Source organism: Nanorana parkeri, unplaced genomic scaffold (assembly GCF_000935625.1).
Source record: "Nanorana parkeri isolate BGI_ZX_2015 unplaced genomic scaffold, ASM93562v1 scaffold8, whole genome shotgun sequence".
Lineage (NCBI taxonomy): Eukaryota > Metazoa > Chordata > Amphibia > Anura > Dicroglossidae > Nanorana > Nanorana parkeri.
Genome location: NW_017306276.1, coordinates 2,769,393 through 2,792,382, shown reverse-complemented (window position 1 = coordinate 2,792,382; position 22,990 = coordinate 2,769,393). Strand labels below are relative to the sequence as shown.

General features: G+C 46.1%; 2 protein-coding genes across 2 annotated transcripts in view; one reads left to right on the top strand and one right to left on the bottom strand.

Annotated features, from left to right (window-relative positions):
* The window catches only part of ZAR1L (zygote arrest 1-like), a 7,693-nt gene extending 7,399 nt beyond the window's left edge, over positions 1-294 (bottom strand). The window contains exon 1 of the mRNA XM_018554045.1: positions 3-294. Within this exon, the coding sequence (XP_018409547.1) occupies positions 3-294 (292 nt within the window). The remainder of the gene's footprint in view (positions 1-2) is intronic.
* A 4,814-nt stretch (positions 295-5,108) lies between these two features.
* Positions 5,109-22,990, top strand: part of BRCA2 (BRCA2, DNA repair associated) — a 65,579-nt gene continuing 47,697 nt past the window's right edge. Inside the window, exons 1-13 of the mRNA XM_018554030.1 lie at positions 5,109-5,175; positions 9,317-9,568; positions 12,377-12,479; positions 13,040-13,125; positions 13,204-13,244; positions 14,418-14,523; positions 14,807-14,862; positions 16,079-16,193; positions 16,831-17,020; positions 17,580-18,410; positions 18,634-19,762; positions 19,885-19,957; positions 20,384-21,229. Of these exons, the coding sequence (XP_018409532.1) occupies positions 5,109-5,175; positions 9,317-9,568; positions 12,377-12,479; positions 13,040-13,125; positions 13,204-13,244; positions 14,418-14,523; positions 14,807-14,862; positions 16,079-16,193; positions 16,831-17,020; positions 17,580-18,410; positions 18,634-19,762; positions 19,885-19,957; positions 20,384-21,229 (3,895 nt within the window). The remainder of the gene's footprint in view (positions 5,176-9,316; positions 9,569-12,376; positions 12,480-13,039; positions 13,126-13,203; positions 13,245-14,417; positions 14,524-14,806; positions 14,863-16,078; positions 16,194-16,830; positions 17,021-17,579; positions 18,411-18,633; positions 19,763-19,884; positions 19,958-20,383; positions 21,230-22,990) is intronic.

The window sequence follows — 22,990 nt, the reverse complement described above, 5'->3', positions numbered from 1 at the left end:
ACGGAGGGTGCGGGGCCCCAGAGAGCACTGTACCCCAACTTCCACCCGCGGGTTCACCTGCACCCCCACCTCCTTGGTGTTGGCCCTCCGCAGACGGGGGGTGAGGTTGGGGTTGACTTGGGACAGAATGGCCTTCAGTTGGGCCCTCTGCAGGTTGTCCAGGTAGTCGGAGGGCTCGGAACTCTTGCCGGACTTCCAGGTGGGCTGCTTGTTCCGGGCGGGGGGCTGCGGAGCGGGGCCGGTGTGCCCGAAGTGCTGGTAGGCGCTGTATGGCGAGTACATGAAGCCGGCCATGGCTGCCCTGTATGTGATGGGGGGGGGGAGGGGACACATCGCTATTTATCAATGTGCGGAACAGCTGACACTCATCCACAATCAGCCGCGGAGCTCATTAACCCCTTCCTGACCGGAGCATGTTCTTACTATTGGCGCACACATAATAAAAGCGGAATTTCTGGCTAGAAAGCTGCGTCAGACCCCCAAACAATGATATATTTCCTGAAAGCGGAGGTCCTGGAGAATTAAAAGATGCTGGTTGCAATTTTTTATGTCACACGGTATTTGCACAAATGTTTATCAAACAGGTATTTGTGGGATAAAATACACTAAAATAAAATGTAGTGCACAGAAACAGAATATAATAACCATCCATGTGAATGGGCCCTAAAGGTGGCCCCGTGTGGGTGGTCTTGAATGCAACGTGTTGTCCGTTATGCGCTGCGTGTGTACTGGGCCACAAATTTGCATTATTGCCATTGTGCAAAAAATGTGCAGCCAGTGGAGACAACCTCCAGGACTCACCATACATGCTGCAATCTGATTGTACATCTACCAACAAGTCTGTAGTGCAGGGCCCCGTCTGATTGCATAGATCAGGGAGGTCCTCGTATTACAGAGTTTTTGTAAATGTAAAGTTGATTGTCCAGAGATTCTATGGAGAGATTGTACCGTGTGTTGTGAGCCCGTGGTTGGGAGCACACAATGATTATTGTTGTATGTCATCAATCACCTCCATTGTAACACACAGACAATGAAAGCAAGCTCACGGGTGCTCTTAGAGTCACCATACACGTTACAATGTGATCATTGCAATCTCTGTACTAGCGATCATTTTCATAATCTATTCGTTGGCCGATTATTTTCTTGATTAATCAACTAATCGGATAAAAAAAAAACATCTTTTATTTAAAATACACAAGTGGAGTGTTACAAAGTTTATTTCAGAATAAAACGGCATGCATAATTTTTTGTAATCGCACCGCACTGGAATGCACGCCATTGCAGTACCGTGCGTTCCAGTGCGGGCGATCACACTGCGGGCGGGAAGCGTGTTTGGGGTGCCATTGAAATGAATGGCACATTCGGCAGCAGAGTGTGTCAGGGCGGAATGTGAAATGACTTGTTTCCCAACTTTTTACATTTAAAAAAAAAAATTGTATGGATTATATGAGACATTTGAATTAGTTTCATGGATTTAAAATAATGTGAATTGAAAAACTCCAAACCAATAATAACCAACCTTTTATTTAAAATAACACACCAAAATTGGCGCTTTCATATGTAGGTGAACCCAACTTGTGTTTCCATTAGTGTGCACACATACACAGGGGACTTTTATTTTTATTTTTTATATTTTCTTATTGAATTTTATTTAACTTTTTTTTTACTTCTTTTTTTTTTTTTACAAGCCCCTATGTGATAGCACATTGGCAGTGACAGGTTCTCTTTAAGGTGACATTAGACCCCCTTGTGTCACTTTTCCACCTCACTTGGGAATGACAGCTGCCTGCTGAGGTAGCTGAATGTAAACACAGCCGGCAGTGGCTGGGAGCAATAGCCAGCCTGGTATTGGATATTTCAAATTGCAATAGCAGGCTGGCAATTACACTGCCAACTGCCTGCTGTCAATCAGCAGAGGAGGAACCAAAGGAGAAAGTTCTCGTTTAGGTCCTCCTCTGCTAATTGACAGCAGACTGTGGGTGGGTGCAATATACAGCCTGCTATTGCAATTCAAAATAGCCAATAGGAGGCTGGCTATTTCTCCTAGCTGCTGGATGGCAACAGACAGGCAGCGCTAGCACGGGGAGCAACAGAGAGGCAGCATGGGGAGCAACGGAGAGGCAGCACCAGCACGGGGAGCAACAGAGAGGCAGCACCATCACGGGGAGCAACAGAGAGGCAGCACCAGCACGGGGAGCAACAGAGAGGCAGCACCAGCACGGGGAGCAACAGAAAGGCAGCACGGGGAACAAGGGAGAGGCAGCGGCAGCACGGGGAGCAACAGAGAGGCAGCACGGGGAACAAGGGAGAGGCAGCGGCAGCACGGGGAGCAACAGAGAGGCAGCACGGGGAACAAGGGAGAGGCAGCGTGAGTACGGGGAGCGACAGGCAGCGTGAGTACGGGGAACAAGGGAGAGGCAGCGCAAGCACAGGGAACAGTAGAGAGGCAGCACGTACACGGTCAGCAACGGAAAGGCAGCGCCAGCACGGGGAACAAGGGAGAGGCAGCGTGAGCACTGGAGCAACAGAGAGGCAAAGCGAGCATGGGGAGCAACGGAGAGGCAGCGCCAGCACGGGGAGCAACGGAGAGGCAGCGTGAGCACGGGGAACAACAGAGAGGCAGCGCCAGCACGGGGAACAACAGAAAGGCAGCACGGGGGAACGAGGGAGAGGCAGCACCAGCACGGGGAGCAACAGAGAGGCAGCACGGGGGAACAAGGGAGAGGCAGCGCCAGCACGGGGAGCAACAGAGAGGCAGCACGGGGAACAATGGAGAGGCAGCGCCAGCACGGGGAGAAACATTCAACTAATCGATTGACAACGATTTTCATTATCAATTATAATCGATTAGTTGTTGCAGACCTACTCTGTGCAATCATTTTTAGATTGACCCAAACTCTGTAATAGGACCTACCCAATGTCTGCCGTTCTGTATCTAATCATGCGGGCTCTTACACTACATAGATTTTGCTAAATGAGTTGTACAATCAGATTGTAATGTGTGTGGAGAGCTTTCGTCATGTCAGCGATCAAAGCACAGCACACAATAGCGCAGCCTCCGCGGACATCCCATAATGTTCGGCGAACGCTAGAACATGCAATGTTCGAGTCGAACCTATTGTCGACTCGAACAGGCAGCCCATCCTTACTTGTCAGTCACATTGTACACAATTGTCACATTTCATTCAAAATCTAAACTGTTTCTCTTCATCTTGAATAAAGAAGGTTAAAAGCGATGTCAGGTGTTTAGGGTTGTTTGCCATCTATATCTCATTGAAATGAACCCCGATTGTTGGTGTCAGTGGGAGTGCAATGAACCCCGATTGTTGGTGTCAGTGGGAGTGCAATGAACCCCGATTGTTGGTGTCAGTGGGAGTGCAATGAACCTCGATTGTTGATGCAGGGAGACTATTGAAGAAGGAGCAGTGTGGTGCCCAGCAGGCTGCCCAGTGAGAATGGTGGATGCTCCTGGATTTAAACGAAACTCAATTTCTCTAAACAGTTCTGTGATTTGTAAACGAATGGGGCCCCTGGACGGCACTGCACAGTTTATTATAAAGGTGACTTAACCCTTGAACTGCCTGCGCCATCTCATCAGTCGTATGACAGTGATAAATTCCATGGTGACATCTGTCTGTCTGTGGTCTCCCTGAAGCTCAGCACACACTATACAATCTGATTGTACAATCTCTTTGTTCTATGTAGTACAAGGACCGGCCTGATTGGATGGATTCGGGAGGTCCTCGTATTACATTGTTTTGGTAAATCTAAAATTGATTGTACAATAATTGTATAGTCAGCTTGTAACGTGTGTGGTGACCCTAAACTACACACGGACAATCTAACACGTAGAGCTTATGAATCAGCACTTCTAGTGTGAAACGCGTTTAGCTTTCTCGTGGATCAATGGCTGTTGGAGCCTTTTTATGTCTGTGTTTCGGTCCAGTGAGATCAGAAAAAATGCTGCATGCTCTATGTTTTGCCACGCGTCCAATCGCACTGCAGGCAGGGGGCGTGGCTGCGGTGCCATTGACTTCAATGCACTGCCATGCCCCCTCCCGCCCCAGAACGCGTGGGGAAGTTTAGTGAGCGATCGCTGTGCATTCCAGCAGCTGCCGCTCTGGAACACACTGCAATTGGTGTGAATGGGTCCTTACAGTGCAGGATAGACCCACTGCGAGGGGTAATAAAACTTGTCCCCAAAGTTCTTCTTTATAACAGACCATCACCTGAAAATAAAGCTCGGCATCATTGGCGTCCTCTCCCTGGCCATTCTTTGCAGGGTGGGGTGTCTGGCTGAGTATCTTTTTATTTGGTGGTGCTCACTCCCTTACCTAGGCAGGGATGAGGAAACCCCTGACACCCGCAGCGTCCTGGGAGGGGAGGTGTCAGGACAGTCTACATGCAGTCTGCTGGTCTTGCACATGTGCAGCAGCGCTTCCGCAGGGGCCGGCTGAGTGATCAGAATTGGACAGGCGTCTGCTGACTTCAAGATGGCGGCATGTATAAGAGACGCTGCAAAGAATGTGGGGGCGAGGACCACGCAGGACCCCTTGGGCAGATCTTGTAGCTGCTGATTTATTTGATTTCAGCTGCAGTTCCCCTTTAAACATTGTGTACACTTGCTATGGGGCACATTGGTAGTTTTTCTTCACATACAGATTATGTGTCATACATTTCCAGGCTGTCCTTCTATATAGAGAAGGCTTATCATATCTGCTAGTTTATTTATAGAGATCTATACATCCGTCCTACATGAGGGGATAACATGGGGTCAGAAAAGGAAAGCCGACCGCCGTGGACTGAGTAATCCTCCGACCGCTAAACACTCCTCGCCGCAGTTCACCCTAACTTTCATCGGGCAGTGTAGTCCAGAAGAACGCCACAGCCAATCACAGGACTTGTTCCATCGGCATCGAGGCCGGCTCGGTATGGGAGAAGCTCTCTGATTGGCTGTTGCTGGTGTGGGGGCGGCTCTTCAGGTAGCGGGAAGTTGAAGTGTGTACTAGTGTTCATACAGACATTGCAAGTTATGGCCGGGGCCCCTCAGCGGTTGTTTCATGTGTGGCCCCCGCTCTGCGCTTCTCCAGCACTGTGATCATACAAACATGGCCTCTGTACAGATGGGGAGCTCCGTCTTCATGCACCTCCTCCATGCACACTGTGCGGCCTCAGGTACTGTGCTGGGTACATTGTGTGTGTCTGTCTCTGGTTTTCCTCCTCTAACATCTGCAGAGTGCACGAAGTCATGACAGCGGCAGAGGTGTATACTCTATATACTGTGTGAGCCTGGGGCAGGGACACTCTGGGGAATGCAATGGGCTGCTGTGTGGAAAGAAAGGACTTGATGGTCTCTGAACTATTCATTTGGTTGCTATAAGTAACAGCACCTGTATTATTGATGTCTAAAGGTGGCCATACACTGTACAACCATCGCAAGACCTTAGTCTTGCGATGGTTGTAAAGGGATTTAAAAAACGTACGATCTGCCTATCTTGGACAGGCAGATCGCACTCTCGATCATCGCAAGCCCTCCCCCCTGAGGGGCGGGCTTCCGATGACCGCAATGCTGAACGGGCAGTGTGCGCGTGTGCACACCGGCCCGTTCTAACCAACCGAGAATCGTACGATTCCCGGCTAGTTTTCGAACATGCTGGTTCGACGGAAGACGTGCGACCGTACAGTAGAAACGGTCGCACGTCTCCGTTCACACTGCTCGATTCTCGTACGATCGCGGGATTTCCCGCGATTCTCGTACGAGAATCGAGCAGTGTATGGGCACCTTAATGCTACATGTACCCCGGGTTATTGTGTGCGGCTGGGGAATCCTGTCCCAGGAACTTGCAGATTCTTCTGGTAGGAATCCCAGGAGTGTCCGTTCACATGTGGCCAGTGAATGTCAGGCTGACAGCAGACACATCCAAGTACGATCACATGCGGACAGATGACCGCATCTGCCTGCAGGTTCTTGGCACAAGAATCCTCATGAACCCAGAGAGTAAGGGCCCAGTCACACCGTAAAGAGTGCGTTCCAGAGCGTTCGGCCTCTGGAACACAACCTGGCCGGCTCACTTTGTTTTGGGGCGGGAGGGAGTGTGGCAGTGCATTGAAGTCAATGGCACTGCAGCCACGCCCACAACCCGCAGTGCAATTGCTGGCACTCGAATGCGTGGTACATTAGTGCCTGCGTTCTGGTCCAGTGCGATCTGCAAAAAGTAGTGCATACAGCATTTTTTGCAGATCGCACTGGACCAGAACGCAGGCACTAATGTACCACGCGTTCGGGTTCCGGCGATCGCACTGGAAGCAGGGTTGCGGTGCCATTGACTTAAATGCGCCGCCCAAAAACAAAGTGAGCCGGCCGGGTTGCGTTCCAGAGGCCGAACGCTCTGGAACGCACTCTTTATGGTGTGACTGGGCCCTAAAGCTGCCCATACACTGGGCGTTCTGTATATGTCCGAGTACAGACACTGATGTCATAGTACATTGAGGGCAGCACAGTGGGATCATTATTTATTAGGTAAATTTATAAGTCAAATTTGGGGCCCCAGGAGTGTTTTCCATAATGTACAGGTATGCACAGAATAATAACACATTATGCCACATTCCAGTGACATGATGTCTGCTGCCCCCCACACCCCTCCATAGTCATCACTTCCATCTTCACCCAATCTTCCTCGGGTTCAGAGTCTTTGTCCAACATGACATCATTCCCGCACATGCACACAGGAGTTACCACGTCCTGGCATGGATTTCTCAACTCAATGTACAGTCAGGAAGAAACCGCAGACGGGTAAGGAGAAGAATGTATGGTACAAGAGACATACAGAGCCTCTACTGTCATAAAGAGATACATGTCAGTGTAGAGTCAGTCCCTGAGTTACAAACGGAGGCTATTACTGTACAGCAGGGGTAGTTGTAATGCTATCGCCCTCGGGCCGATGAGGAGTGCCTACCTTTTTGGGTCTGATTTGTAGTACTATACGTACATTACAGGAAGTTGGCTCTTGTTAGACGTGCAGACGAGGGGTGCTCACCTGTTCTTCCTGGTCACTGTGAGGTTTTTACTGCTGTCTGTATCCTCATTAGAAAGATTTAATCTCGCTTCCTGTCCTTCAGAGAACAGGAAGTAGGAGGAAATCTGCCCCTAGAAAGGGAAATTCACTTCTGTCAGCGTGATCTTGGAAAAAAGGTGTCTCCACTAAAGCTTTATCACCAATCCTCCCGATATGGCTAAATAAAACTGTAAAACTACATGTTAAGGCAAAGAGAATGGCATTTATAAAATATAAGACGGAAGGGACGGCATTGGCGTTTCTTAAATACAAGGAATGTAACAAAAAATGCAAACTAGAAATCCGGGCAGCTAAAACTGAGTGCGAAAAGCATATCACCGCAGATAGTAAAAAAAAAAAAAACCTAAAAAATTCTACCAATATATTAACAGTAAAAAGGTGAGAAAGGAGCAGATAGGCCCAATAAAGGGCGAAAACGGGAAGTTACTCACAAACGACAAGGAGAGGGCCGAGGCGCTGAACGCTTTTTTCTCCTCAATATACACTCGGGAGGGAAACGGGTTCGACGTACGTGGTAAAACACATAGTTCAATCGATAATATACCACAATGGTTGACGGAAAGCGGAATAGAACATAGACTTAAAATGCTCAATGCAAATAAAGCAGTGGGTCCGGATAACCTGCACCCCAAGGTACTTAGGGAACTAAGCCAGGTTATAACAAGACCATTATTCCTAATTTTTAAGGAATCCTTAGTGACTGGTAGGGCACCATGTGATTGGCGGAGGGCTACGGTAGTTCCAATATTCAAAAAGGGGGCAAGATGCCAACCAGGGAACTATAGGCCGGTCAGTCTAACATCGGTAGTTTGTAAACTGTTAGAAGGTATAATTAAGGACTATTTGGTAAAATTTGTTAAGGATAAGGGCATAGTTAATGACAATCAGCATGGGTTCAGGAAAGACCGTTCCTGCCTGACTAACTTGCTAACTTTTTATGAGGGGGTAAGCAGAGATATGGATGGAGGGAAGCCGGTAGATGTGGTATACCTGGATTTCTCAAAGACATTTGATACGGTACCACACAAGCGCTTACTTCACAAGCTGAGGGCTATGGGCATAGATGAGGTGGTGTGTACGTGGATAGAGAACTGGCTACGGGAACGTGTCCAGAGAGTATCTGTAAATGGCACCTTTTCGGACTGGGCTAGTGTAATGAGCGGTGTGCCTCAAGGATCTGTGCTGGGTCCGATACTGTTCAACCTATTTATTAATGACATCGGGGAGGGAATAAATAGCCATGTTTCCGTGTTTGCAGACGATACAAAAATAGGGAGGGTACTAGAAACTGTACTAGAGACCTGGATAGTTTCGGCCTTTCACCTCAATCAGGACATCATGCTTTGTCCCTCTGTTTGGCTCCTGTCTATCAGAAGCAGACCTTCCCTCCTGGATGTAGTTTGGGATGTAAGAGTTTATTTTGCAGCCACTGCTCCCTTTAGAAAGAGTGACTGTTGGTCAATCCCGACATTATCCATAGGGGCAAATCAGCTTCTTTATCCACCATTTCTCATTGGCTCAGACAGACCATCATCCAACCTTATGACCTTAAGACTCGGGTGCCACCTTTTCCTGACTTGGCACACTTTACTAGATCTGTGGGTACCTTAGGGCTCTTTGGCATCAGGCTACTGTTTCTCAAAATTGCAAGGCTGCCACCAGGTCTTCTGTTCACATACTCTCCAAGATTTACCAAGTGGATGTTCAGGCCTCATCTGATGCCAGGTTTGGACATAAGGTCCTTTAGGTGACTCTTTGAGCTGCAGGCAGTCCCTGTTTTTGTCTTTTAGGGTTTTTTTTGTGGCTTGTTATCGTTTTGTTTGCTGTTGCCAACTCCTTAGGTGGACTGCTTTTGGATGTTCCAACAGTACAAGTCTTCCTGTGTTCCTCACAGGACAAGAAAGAAAATAGAATTATTGTACTCACTAAAATCCTTTTCGTGGAGTCCATTGATGGATACAGGTCCCACCGCTCTACATTAGTGATCATTCTCCTGGTCCTGCTTTGCCAGAGTTATTCTGGGAGTAGGAGGGGTCATCCACGGCTGGTCTACAATCTTTTGTTTGCCAGTCTCCAGTCCTTCTGTAGGTGGCAGTATAACTGGACAGTACAATACTTCCTGTGTCCCTCAATGGTCTCCATACAAATGATTTTACGCTGAGTACAAAAATAAGTTTTTTCTTTTGTGCTGCCATGTTGTTGAGATTTTGTCTTTTACAATATTGCAATCTTTCTTACAGATCTAGGGCCTATTAGCGTGAACTGGTTTGAGGAGCTCACTGCAGAAGCTGTGCAGAGGCAGCCCAAGTTGTGTGTGGATGAAGAGAAGAGAGCGGAAGATCTGGATGACTGCCTTTTTAAGACCCCCAAACATAAACAGCCCAACTACAGCCAACTTGACTCCACACCAATCATATTTAAAGAACAAAGCCTGTGTTCACCCCTTTTCCTTTCACCAGCAAGAGATCTACCTAAAAATCAGCCTGTAGCAGGTAAGAGGCATCTGATTGTTGGTTTTTTTTCTTGTCAGCAGCTTGAAACAGGTTGATACAGTTTAGAGGTCATGTGCACTTCAAATGTACCTGTAATTGACCTGTAATTGTTCAAAACAAACAAACACAAGGGCGCCCAATCTAAGTGTATTCGCGTTTTATTCTTAAAAGGTTTAAAATAATTTACTTACAAGATATAAGTATTCAAGCGTATATGAAACTCCTCTCGGTAGGGGCACGCAAGCCCGTTTCACATAGCACCATCCGTCCCGTCTGCCGGTTCGCCTCCGGCTTCAAGTCCGCACTCTGTGCTGTCTGGTTAACGCATTTCAGGGGCACACCCTCTTCCCGAGTTCTGAGGAAGGGGCGTGCCCCTGAAACTCATTAACCAGACAGCACGGAGTGCGGACGCAGCTTTGTGCGCATTTGACATGCATCAGTGCACAGACAAAAACATGCCATTTACTGCGTGCATTTGGGGTGCCATTAACAAGTAATGGCACCGCAAGCACATCGCATGTATGCACTACTTTTTTCAACCACACTACATGGTATTGCTGTACCATGCATTGTAGTGCGGTGAAGCGCATTGTGAGCGGGAGGTGCATTTGCTGTGCCATTTAAATAAATACCAAGGGAATGCATCTGCCGCACTTTAACACACAGTAGCATGTGTTAATCGCATAGAACCGATTAAACCCTAAGAGGGGGGATTCCCCATGGCTTATCCCTCTCCTCACCGGCGAACATCCTCTCCCATCCCGTCCTTTCCTGCTTCCTCATTCTCAGAAGACAGGGTGACTTCTGGCACTGCTTCCCTGCCGCCGACAGCATTTATAGTGATGGCTGACGTCATCTGTTGCTAAGCAGCAGTCTGTTGCTAGCTCCCTTAGTGGGAAGGGGAGAAGTGGAAAAGGGCAGGCTAATACCTTTTTTAGAAATTGTTGTAATAATATCTCCCTGCGGCACACTGGTTGAGAAACGCTGCTGTCAACTATTTCTGCATCTACACCGTCTACTTTTAAGTAGGGCTGCAACAACTAATCGACATAATCGATTATTGTAAAAGTTGTCAACTTTTTCAATCATCGATTAATCGGCCCCTGATTAGTTGGCCCTGTTCATGGCTCCACACAAGCTGCGCGCCGCACCTCCTCCCCACCTCACGCTTGCCACTGCCAGACCGGCCCACCCACATCCACACAACACACCGCCTCATGCTCACCGCTCGCCCACATCCACGATCGGCACAGGGACGCGGGGAGAAGAAGAAGTAAGGAGGAGCAGGTGTGGGGGGATGACAGCCGCCGATAGACAGGCCGATCTCAGAAGCAAGTTGCTGGAAGACTGCTCAGGTAAGCCTGCACCCCCCCACATGGTGCTCTATAATGTATTGCTGGGATAGTGGGATTTGTATTCCTCTATAGCTGAAGGTAGATTGTGCTGTATATAATACCATCAGCTATAGAGGACTACAAATCCCAGCAAAACATTATACATTGTATGTATAATGTATTGCTGGGATTTGTTGTATTCCTCTACAGCCGGTGCCATTCTGCATTCATTGCTGTATAATTTTACACTTTTCATTTCACTATTTTTTTTACTTCCACCGCTCCAAGCTTGCTCCTGTGATGGACTGCAATCTCAATACAAACTAGTAGTCCATCACTGGAGCCATTTTTAAAAATGTATTTTATTTGTTATCGAGTAATTGAACTTAATAATCGGCTAACTAATCGATATTGAAAATAATCGTTAGCTGCAGCTCTACTTTGAAGTTAGTAGTGTTTCCTGTTGTCATAATCTAAGTATTCTTAAAATTAAGCTGAAGTACTTTCTTTTCTCTCTGTTCTTTAACATTCTGCATGAGTCCCTGGAGTAACCTGCAATGTTTTGCCGACCCTATCTCCACTATGATCTGCTCACTACTGTAGGTAATCCAAACTGTACCTCTGCATCTTCTGTGCTGCAACGTAATCACCTCTTCACTCCGGGATAGATGTATACACATTTCATAGGCAGGATGTGGGACGTTGGTGGTGCAGTGTTCTGCAACAACTGATATACTATAGGCAGGGCTTCGTAAGTAAGGCTGGAGCTTCTCTTCCATTATTTCAAGCGTGTCAATGTTTTTGAGGGGGGCCTTTCAAGGTGAAAGTGCAGGTCAGAAGAGCGAGCAGTTAACAATGACAATTGCCCCACAAACTTCTTGCATATTTCTCAGTTGCCTCCCCTCTGAATTGCTTTTGCCTACCTTGTGTTTCAAACCATCCGCACGACTTTCTGTTAAGGGTGGTGCTTATAGTGATTTCACGGATGGCACCGTGCAGGACTTCAAATTGAAGAAGGGTTCATCACCAGCACACACGGAATATTTTCACTTGAATCTTCTTTACATTTATTAAATCGTCACATAACATCACAAATACCAATGTTTTGGGGCCACACAGGGTCCCTTTATCAGGTGGACACAGTATCGATAGTGTTGCCCTGATGAAAGGTCCCTATGTGGCCCCAAAACGTTGGTATTTGTGATGATTTAATGAATGTAAAGAAGATTCAAGTGAAAAATATTCTGCGTGTGCCGGTGATTAACTCTTCTTCACTTTGCCACTCACTGACTCCTTAATGAACGCCACCTCTTCAGACAAGTATAAAATGATGTTCAGTCTCTATAACCTAACAAGGCCCTTACTAGAACTTTATGTATCACATGCTTGTTGACTTGTTTTAGTGCCACCTTTCATTTATCATCTATAATGTGTATACATATAAATATTATTATTTTTATTTTTTTGTAAATAGAAAATGTCAGAAGGGTCAATAGACCAGAAGGAAGTCCTGGAGATTCAACACAGCTTCCTCATAATGAAGTCTTTGGTACCTCAAGACAGTGTCATAATCATAGGTAATGCTTTCTGACCATTTGAATAGGTCAGTACTGTTTCTAGGCTCTGTTTGGATACATTTGTGTTGTAGCCGTACTGTCATTTACTAGTGCACAATATGGAACTATACGCATAAAGACCAGTACAAAAACCAAACTGATACTGTTAGTCAGTCCTTTGTAGTCCAGCAATTTTGTTTAATGTACAGGTGAAACTCGAATAATTAGAATATCGTGCAAAAGTAATTGCAGTAAGTGCTGCAAAAGGGGCCCAAACCTAGTACTGAGTACATATGCATGCTTGTACTTTTCAGAGGTCCGATATTGTTCTATGTACAATCCTTGTTTTATTGATTGCATGTAATAATCTACTTTTTTGAGGTTGTGGATTTGGGGTTTTCATGAGCTGTACGCCATAATCATCACAATTATGACAAATCACGGCTTGAATTATCTTGCTTTGCATGTAATGAGTCTCTCTCATATATTAGTTTCACCTTTTAAGTTGCATTAGTGAAATAAATTAACTTTGCACGATATTCTAATCGAGTTTCACCTGTATGTGACCCTGATGTTTTCAGTCCTAGTGTCATGAGGGAGATATTTAAGACTCCTCTTTGGGATAAGAAGTACACACACAGAACACCCCAGAGAGATGGGAAAAATGGTGAGTAGTTCTCTCTATTCTTTAGATTATAATGGTCTTGATGTACAAGCTCTTATTAATCAATTTTATGCCTTTCAGATGTGTTTGATAGTCTGTGTTGCACGCCAAAGTTGATCAGGGTGAGTTTTTTTTTTTTTTTAATTATTTTGTACTGTGAATGGGGAAGGGGTGGCCATTTTACTGCCATCATTGATTTCATTGCAATGAGATGCCGCAGCACCAATTTTTAAATACGAATGTCCTGGACTTAACATTTTTATGTAAAAAGAAACTATAGTGGGGGGTTTTTTTTAAGCATTTACAAACTGTTACATATTTTTTGTTTTGCTATGTAATACACGGCAAGAGTTTCCTAGAGCATTGTAGATTACCTAGGGAAATTACAGCTTTGAGGCACAATTTTTGTGATTGAAACTTCGAATTGAACTCTGATGGCTCATCCACTTAAATATTAATTTGAAATCTTTACGACTTGAAAACATTTTAAGAATTTGTTTTAGCCGCAACAATAATCCATTAAGAAGATATGTGTATAGCTGTCATAACAGGGGAGGGGAAGGTTGGCATGCACATGCTAACCTAGATGGCGGGCATTTATAAATACATCTAGTGACAGGCAAATGTATACGCTTGCACCTGTGGAAGACAATGGTGCTTACGGGGCCAAAGCTAAGAGTAATGCCAGCCCTAAACCAAGGAGGCCTTTTCCCATGTAACATCCAAAATGGCACCTTCAGACTCTACTTGATGTCTATCTTCAGCAGAGACAGAATTCTCCATTCACAGTTGGCAGAACATCCTTCCCCTCATTCACAGGAACATAAATTGTATGTAGATACGTTCCAGGCTGTTAAAACAACCTTCAGGATGTATGACCAACCAGATTTCTAAGAAGATTCAGGAACATGGACACCACGCCTCCCAGCTTGAGACCTGATGCCACTACTTTTTTGGACAGCCGGGAGAAGGAAAGTGAAGCTCTTAATTGAGAAAACCAGACATTTCAGTAATACCCACTAAAAGGTAGTAAATACTTTCTGCTATGCAGCAATTGTAGCATACAGGTTGACACAATATGATAACCTGGTGAATCTTCTGGCTTTCCAATCATTGAGGAATGACCAGCCACCCCAATACATGCAAGCCATCAGGTCCACTGCATCTGACTTGACACGGGACTGATTTAGCATTTTTTGTTGCAGTCTGTTTAGTCATGCTTCTTGGTTTTTATATTTTCAGAAGCTGCTGAGGTTTGAATATTGAAAATGTGTTTATTCAATTGACTCTTTTAGAACACAACTCCAAGGTGTATATCAGAAAGTCTTGGTGCAGAGGCAGACCCTGAGATGTCCTGGTCAAGCTCTTTAGCAACACCACCCTCTCCAACAGTGATAATTGGTAAGTCAAGCCCACGTCGTGTTTATGGAAGTTTTAGGAATATTTCTCTGTTATTGTGGCTTTGGCTTTTCCTGTGCTTTGCCCTGACTTAAATAGTAATAGTTATGATAGAGATATAGATACTTCTAGATGCTTCTTCTCAAATAAGATACCAATAACACTGATATTGAGAAAGGAATGTGGACTAATATCATTGCCATCTACATTTCTACTATATGATTGGTTACTTTGAGAGCTTTCACTGTGTATATTTTTTTCCCCTCCCTTTTTTTTTTTTTGTAAGCTCAAGCTAATGATGAGACTTCTAGAATGAAGCCCTTTGATAATAAGGATGCTGTGGTAAGTGACTTCACTGCTCTGCAGTCTGTAAAGTCTTGTTTTTTTTTTTTTTTTAATTTACTAGGTGCGCAGCTTGTTTCAGTTTGTTAACCACTTGTCTTGCTGTATAAAGAATGACAGCAAAGGTGCCCATGCACCTTACGACCATCGCAAGACTTTTGTCTTGCGATGGTTGTAAGCTCATTGAAAGCTCGTACGATCTGCCCATCTTGGACGGGCAGATCGTACTTGCGATCATCGAAAGCCCGCCCCCCTGAGGGTCGGGCTTCCGATGACCGCAGTGAGGGGCGGGCATCCGATCACTGCAAACGGGCAGTGTGCGCGTGCGCACACCGGCCCGTTCGGCAGTTGTCGAACAAGCAGGCCACTAACCCGCCGAGAATCGTACGATTCTCGGCGGTTTTCAAGCCTGCTTGTTCGACGGAAGACGTGCGACCGTACAGTAGAAACGGTTGCACGCCTTCCATACACTGTACGATTCTCGTACGATCGCGGTTTCCCGCGATTCTCGTACGAGAATCGTACAGTGTATGGGCACCTTTAGCCACATCAAGGGGTCTATTTAGAAAGCATTGCACCAAACATCCACTGGTGGTGAATCAATTATTGTAATTTTAAACGCATGCACCTGGGAGATTCACCTGCAGCGAATGTCAGATTCACTGCTTTATAAATATGCCCATAAGTGTAAAAAAAAAGCAACATCCAGGAAAACCTTTCCGTCAGACATTTGGGCAATCATCAGGTAAATATTGCAAACATTGCTTGATCATATGATTTTGAGAGGATAAGGCATATCGCAGCAAGCTTTCAAAAAGAGAGATAAAGCACATTACATTGTAAGACCCCGTAAAGATACTACCAAAAGCGGCATCAAACTTTTTGAGAGGAACTTTTGGCTCACAAGCTATTGATTTGTAGACTTCTGAAAAGGAGAATATTTTCCCATTGAGGCCTCACATGCTGTCATCACTGCCTATAAGTAAAGCAAATTTACTAAGACTGGAGCAGGCAAAATCTGGAGCAGATGTGCATGAAATCTATCAGCTTCTTTCTTTTATTTTCAAAGCTAAACTGAAGAGAGAAGCTGGTTTCTCTGCATAGCTGCTCCAGATTCTGCCTGCTAAAGTTTTAGTAAAAATGAAAATAATGGCTAAAGTATTATCCAAACTGTGATAAAGATCCATTTCATTCTTTTAATTTCTTTACCTGGCAGATTGTGCGGAGCCTCTTCTCCAAGCTTTGCAACAATGCAGAGACATCTTCCATTGCTGCACCAACTGATCCTATGATTGGCAAGGACTTGCATACAAAGGCTGATGACCACGTGGGTAAGTTGTAGAGAATAGACCTATGATAATGGCAAATTGTTTAATATTGGTGTAACTGTATAGAACGAGAATCCACATAATATGATCAAGTAAGAGTGCCAGAAAAACCCAGCAGAAAATGTCTTGAATATATTATTTCCTCTACTGAAAACATGTCTTCTAACCTTGTGGGCTTAAGATCACCTGTGCTTCTAACTACCTTGACAGACCTCTTTGTGTGATTTCATTTTTCTCTAGTCACCTTCCAGGGCAGCATTAGAGAGATAGGCTCCTCCCACCGGAAACAGGAAACACATCACCCACACCTAGAATAAAAAGAGTCCCAGCCTAGCACACTTCAGTTATTTTGTGTTTCCTCCGGCCGAGCAGGACATCGTAACATTTGTTATTTTTTTCCTAGGCCTACGTGCTAGTGAGCAGGGGCTTCCCCCCAACATGGTACAGCAGAGGGTCAGTGGACCTGGGGTACCTACGGAGGGGGGCTTCCGGGACAGCCCCAACTGTCCAAAAGAAATTGCCTATGGTTTCCCGGCGTAAGAGTATGCAGGACAACCAGCCTGTTGGTGTAGTGGACTCAGAGGAGTTCCCCTAGTCCTTAATCCCCTGCCTCAAGTGCTGTGTGCGGCGCTCCTACCAGATCCTGCTGGATGGAGGACAAGGTCATCATTCGGTGGTGGCCACAGCGGCATCCCCTGGTCTCTGTGTGGAGTCGGTCGGCCGTTGAAGACGTGCAGTGCGGCGGCCCTCGTGGAGACAGGGGGAGGGAGGAGACGAGCTGTAAGGGCGGAAGTGACGCTCGCCGCGCGGGCGTCTGACGTCACTTCCGGGTGCGAGGGTCATATGACCCGGCGTCTCCAAGCCTCAGTTAATGCTCGGCCCTGCTACAGATGGCCAACACAGTGGAAGCAGGGGGTCGCAAGGCCCTTGCAGTGCCCACATACGCAAGGGGGGGCACCGATGGTGGGGCACAAGAGCTGGAGTCGGAGGGGCTCAGCTGGAGACTCTAATACCAGGATCGCATCAATTGATCTGGGGGATCCTGGTGCCGGCAGCTCTAAGGTAAGAGAGGGGGAGTTCCCCATTCCTTTTACCGGTTATTTCTCGTGTTGGGGGCATGAGAAATGGGGTGTACACAGTATTGCCAGATGGCTGTTGGTTTTAACATGGCTTGGTCGGTTTTTGTCTTGCAGAGGGCAACGGCAGCAAATCGATCAAGCAATAAGAGATGTGCGCAATGCAATAAGAAGTATTCCTACACATCCAAAAAACCCCTATGCCAATCTTGCATTGGGGAACTGGTTAAGGATGAATCCTCCAGCATGTTCAAAAATCTGTTGGATTCCATGCGGCAAGAAATGATGTCCTCCTTTCCGTCATTCCGCACAGTGCCGGAGAGGCGGCCTCACGGGCAAGCAGCGTTTCTGAGAGGGCTGCTACGGTGTCAGATTCTTCCGCTGACTCCGAGGAGGATGCAGGGTTGGAATCAGGAGAAGACACGGGACCATCTCAGGGGAGATATTTGTTCCCCGCGCATGAGACCAACGAGCTCCTCAAATCAGTATGGGATACGTTGGGTATCTCCGAAGAGCAAGGGGAACTGTCTATACATGACAGATTATATAAAGGGCTACAGCCCAAAAAAGGCCGCACGTTCCCAGTTCACCAGTCTATTAAGCACGTGGTGACCACGGAGTGGAAAGATCCAGAGCGGAAGGTGTTTTTTTCCTCCAAGCTAAAAAGAAGATTTCCCTTCAAAGGGGAAGACTCGGAGGTGTGGGAAAAATGTCCCAAGGTGGACGCTTCCCTGGCAAAATTTTCAAAGAACACAGACCTGTCCTTTGAAGATATGGGCCTGCTTAAAGATCCTATGGATAAAAAGGGCGAAGCACTGCTCAGACGGGCGTGGGAAGCCGCGGGGGCCGGGTTCAAGCCAGCGGTGGCTGTTACTTGTATGGCCAGAACATTAGATGTCTGGCTGGCACAATTAAAAGATCATCTGAATGAGGGGACAGACAGGGCCACAATTGTGGATTCTCTGCCAGTGCTAGAAAAGGCGGTAGCCTACATAGCGGATGCTTCTATGGAAGCGGTGAGGATCTCTGCCCGTACCACGGCCCTTATCAACTCAAGCAGGAGAGCCCTGTGGTTGAAGACGTGGCCAGGAGATGTGGCATCAAAGACGAAGCTCTGTGGAATTCCGTTTGGCGGTAACCTCCTGTTCGGTCAGGAACTGGAAACAGTGCTTGACCGATCAGCCGATCGGAAAAAAGGATTTCCCCTCCCCAAAAAACAACAGGGGAAAAAAGGCTTTAAAAGTCAGCGTTACCAGCCGAGTAAAAGAGGTCTGCCACATAAAGAGAGGGGGGGGCAATCCAAAAATCGGAATTGGGACAACAAGAAGGTGAAAGGGAAAAGTAATTTTCTTTTTACCCCTCCTCAGCTCCCCAAGTCACAATGACGGGGCAGCCATCGTGGGAGGAAGATTGAGGGATTTCCTCCCGCAGTGGCTTCAGATTACAGACAGCGTGTATGTTCTGAATCTGATACGCAGAGGTTGCAGAATAGAGCTACTGCAAATCCCTCCCTCCAGATTTTTGGTGACCTGCCTATCTCGAGATCCTGCCAAATCTGCGGATATGACGTCAGCAATACAAAAACTTCTCCATCAAGAAGTAATTTGTTCGGTGCCAGTAATGAAGGAAAAGACGGGGTTTTACTCGCACGTATTCCTAAGGAAAAAACCGTCAGGGGGATTCAGGGTTATACTGAACCTGAAGCCCCTGAACAAAGTCGTGCGCTACAAAAGGTTCAGGATGGAGTCAATTTACACGATCAGAGAATTATTACTCCCGGCTATGTTTCTGGCCACGGTAGACTTAAGGGATGCGTACCTGCATATACCGATGGCGGAGGAAGCTCAGAGGTTGCTAAGATTTGCAATACAGGGGCCCGGACAGACGTTGCACTTTCAATACAAGGCACTGCCGTTTGGCCTGTCATCGGCACCAAGGGTGTTTACAAAGGTCCTGGCGGAGGCATTGGCTCCCCTCAGGCTGCACGGAATAGGGGTCATTCCGTATCTTGACGACCTATTTTTTGCCAGCGACCAGGAGCCGCTCCGGATGCACCTCGGGGGGGGCCATGCCCCACCTGAAAAACCTAGGTTGGCTCATAAACACGGAGAAATCTCAATTGCTGCCGTCACAAAAGGTGGTATTTTTGGGTTACCGGGTGCACACGGGGGCAGAGCGCATGTTACTTCCGGACGAGAAAGTAGAGAAGCTGTTAAAGTGGTCTCGATATTTCACAGGACTCAAGAAGTAGTGATTCCTTCATTTTGTGCTAATCCAACAAATGAAAAGGAGGCTGCGCTGCAGGGCATCGACGTGCGTCGCTGCGTCCTGGAATACCTGGACAAGACTAAAGAGACTCGGAAGTCCAATAATTTGTTTGTGCTGTTTTCTGGCCCTAAGTCGGGGCTAAGGGCATCCAAGAGCTCCATAGGGAGGTGGATTAAAATGGCTATACACCAGGCATATGCTCTACAAAACCTGGAAACGCCACAGCAGGTGACGGCACATTCCACGAGGGCCTTGGCCGCTTCCTGGGCTGAAAGAGCTGGGGCTACCCCAGATCAAATTTGCAGAGCAGCAACCTGGTCCAGTTTTTCTACATTCGTCAAACACTATAGAGTGGATCTGACGTCAAGCCAAGATCAGGCTTTCGGAAGGAAAGTTCTGCAAGCCGTGGTCCCGCCCTAAATTGTGAGTATGGTGCTCGTTTATCCTCTCTAATGCTGTCCTGGAAGGTGACTAGAGAAAATTGGAGTTACGTACCTGGTAACTCTGTTTCTAGGAACCTTCCAGGACAGCAGGGATTCCCACCCGCTTATTGGTGTGGCTTGCTGTGTGTTACCGTACTTTCGGAGTTGACATATATCGGTATACATATGTATAATTCTGTAGATGTACATCTTTAAGGGGGTAGTGATGTGGTATCCTTCGGTTCTTATGTTTTAACGGAAGTGTGCTAGGCTGGGACTCTTTTTATTCTAGGTGTGGGTGATCTGTTTCCGGTGGGAGGAGCCTATCTCTCTAATGCTGTCCTGGAAGGTTCCTAGAAACACAGTTACCAGGTACGTAACTCCAATTTTTAAGAACATTGTGTACTTTTGTTGATTTCTATTACAGCTGATTCAACATATGCTGTGTGTAATGAAGAAGCCACAGGTACATTTGAGTCTTCTGAGTCTTTGAAGGTGCCGAAGAACATTATGAAGAATGAAGATGCTTGCCGAACGACTGATAATGTTCTTGAGGGAATGGAAGACGTCTTGTCTATATTTTTTAATAGTGGAAAACCACAAGGACTGAGGAAAGTAAAGGTTGATAGTCGAGCAAAAAGAAGAAGAAAACTTGATAGTAATGTGGTTCAAGAATCTACTGATGACCAGAAAATATTTCCTGATGATGGGAGCCAGAATAAATGTAACAAATCTGAACCAACAAACAAACATGCTATGAATTATGATCCCTCTACTATGCCTTCTTCATATGAATGGTCTCCATTAGCCCTGCCTGATCTAAATACCACACAGGGAGATATGCACTTGCAAGGTGAAACAGATCATGTGATTTATGGGGAAGTAAAAGAATTAGGACCTTCAATAACTAATTATTCACCAACCAGGAACAACGAACAACCCAGTTTGTTCCATGTGCCAGATGGACCCTGTGAAGTGGCCAACAATCTAGAAATGTGCATTCCCAATACTGTGCAACAAAAACTGCTGGACAGAAGACTTGATGTGAACCTCACTCACAGTGCTCAGAACAACACTAGAGACACAGTGGGGACTACTTCAACTGGTCAACAAGTGTTGGGCGAAATGAATGAGAGAAGACCTCAGAAGACGAATACTAATATAAAAGCTAAACTTTCTGTTTTGAAAAGGCAATCAAAATTTCTGTATTGTTTAAATGGTGTGAAAAATGGTCAAGATGGAACAACAATGGATATAAGTAAAGATTCACACAGTGAGCCTTTTAGAACACCTGAAAAAGATGCCCAATTTAGCGGAAATAAAAGTATGTTCATTTCTTTTTTTTTTCTTCATGTGGAATCCAAATGTGTCATTGTGGTTGGCTTAAAAATGTGGAAATAGAATATTTTATAAATGACAAGAAAAAGTCAATTATGCCAGTCTTTCTTCTGCCATATGCTAACATAGTATATGACACTGTAGAATAAGTGAAACTACTTTTCACTGAAGATGGCAGACAACCTAAGTTGCAGCATGATCTACTTCACTATATTACATATATTTACAGCATTAAAAACAAATGCAGGTATAGGATTACTGATGTTACAAATTAATAATATTAGGGAGACGCGAGAGGTCTAAGGCCCTTGCTACACATGTAAGACTTGATTGCCCTTAGGTTCATGCTTATCGTCCTCCTTTTGCAGTTAGCTACATATTTAGTAAGTTCATGCTGTCAGTTTGTCTAGATCCATGGGTCAGAGGAAACTTTTGATAGCTGTTCATGGTTTTGGATTTATTTGGATGTTAGCAGTTATTGCATATCATTGCGTGGGCTACATGGTTAAGCTGGCCACACACTGTTATAATTTCAGCTGAGTCACAAACATGGGCCAAAATTCCTACAGTGTGTAGCGTTGCCAGCGTGAGAAAAGTAGATTACTGAATTGTAAGTTGTTGAAGTAGGCCGGCTGGATTTTTGGTCAAACACTTCTGCAGTCACTGTTCATGTATTCTGACAGCGGAGGGTGCATGCTGTCCTATTACAATAGCCACAGTGGGACGCTGTTTAGCATGAATTTCCTTCAGCCCGCAGACTGAATAAACAAAATCTAATAGTGCATGGCCAGCTTTAGACTAGCTGCAGTTAAGTATCTAACCTGCAGTCAGGTGTGTGTGTGTGGGGTCTTTGGGCAGCCGAACAATCAAAAGTGCTTTGTGTAGCAAATCTCTAAAGCTGATTAGTGTTCTCCACTTCCTGAGATCATGTTATTATAAGCATTTTCTCCACCGTAAGAGTCATTCTAAGTGAGTGGCTGCTTTTGGACAAGAGGAGCAAGTGCTGGGCATTGGACCTGTAAGACGTGGCAATGAGAGCATGAAGGTGCATAAAGAGTAGTAATTAATTGTAGATATTTGTGTGGAAATAGTCCCTAAAATTGTTTGAATTTATGTATATGACCTCTTGAGTTTAAACTCCATTCAGTGTGATAGACAACCATCTTGCACACATACCAGTGCTGAAGCCATGCATTTGGCTCAGGTGCATGAGTTTTGAGTATTTTACTTAAAGGAGAACTATAGGGTCAGGGTTTTTCCCCATAGTTCTCCTTAGGGTAACGGGAGGACACAAACTAGCGTCCTCCCAAGCTCAGTATACCTCCCAAGCTCAGTGTAGCTCGCGGTATACTGAGACGCCGGAGCGGATCCCGACATCGATGATGAGATCCGCCCAGCTGCGTGAGTGACAGCTGGCTCTGCCTATCTAGAGGCAGAGCCAGCTGTACGCGCACCCTCCCCCGGCCGTTCCGCCAGTCAGCGCTGGAGGATCGGAGAGGGGAATCCAGCCCCTCCCCCTGTCACGGCAGAGAGCCGTGACAGGATCGAGAGGTGAGCGAACCCGGTATGTGTTCGCTCACCTCCCGATCTACTGAGCCGACCTGTGACAGTCTCATTGTCACAGGTCGGCTAGAACTATGAGGTGAGTGAAAAGCACTCACCTCATAGTTCTCCTTTAAGCTGGCCATACACTGCT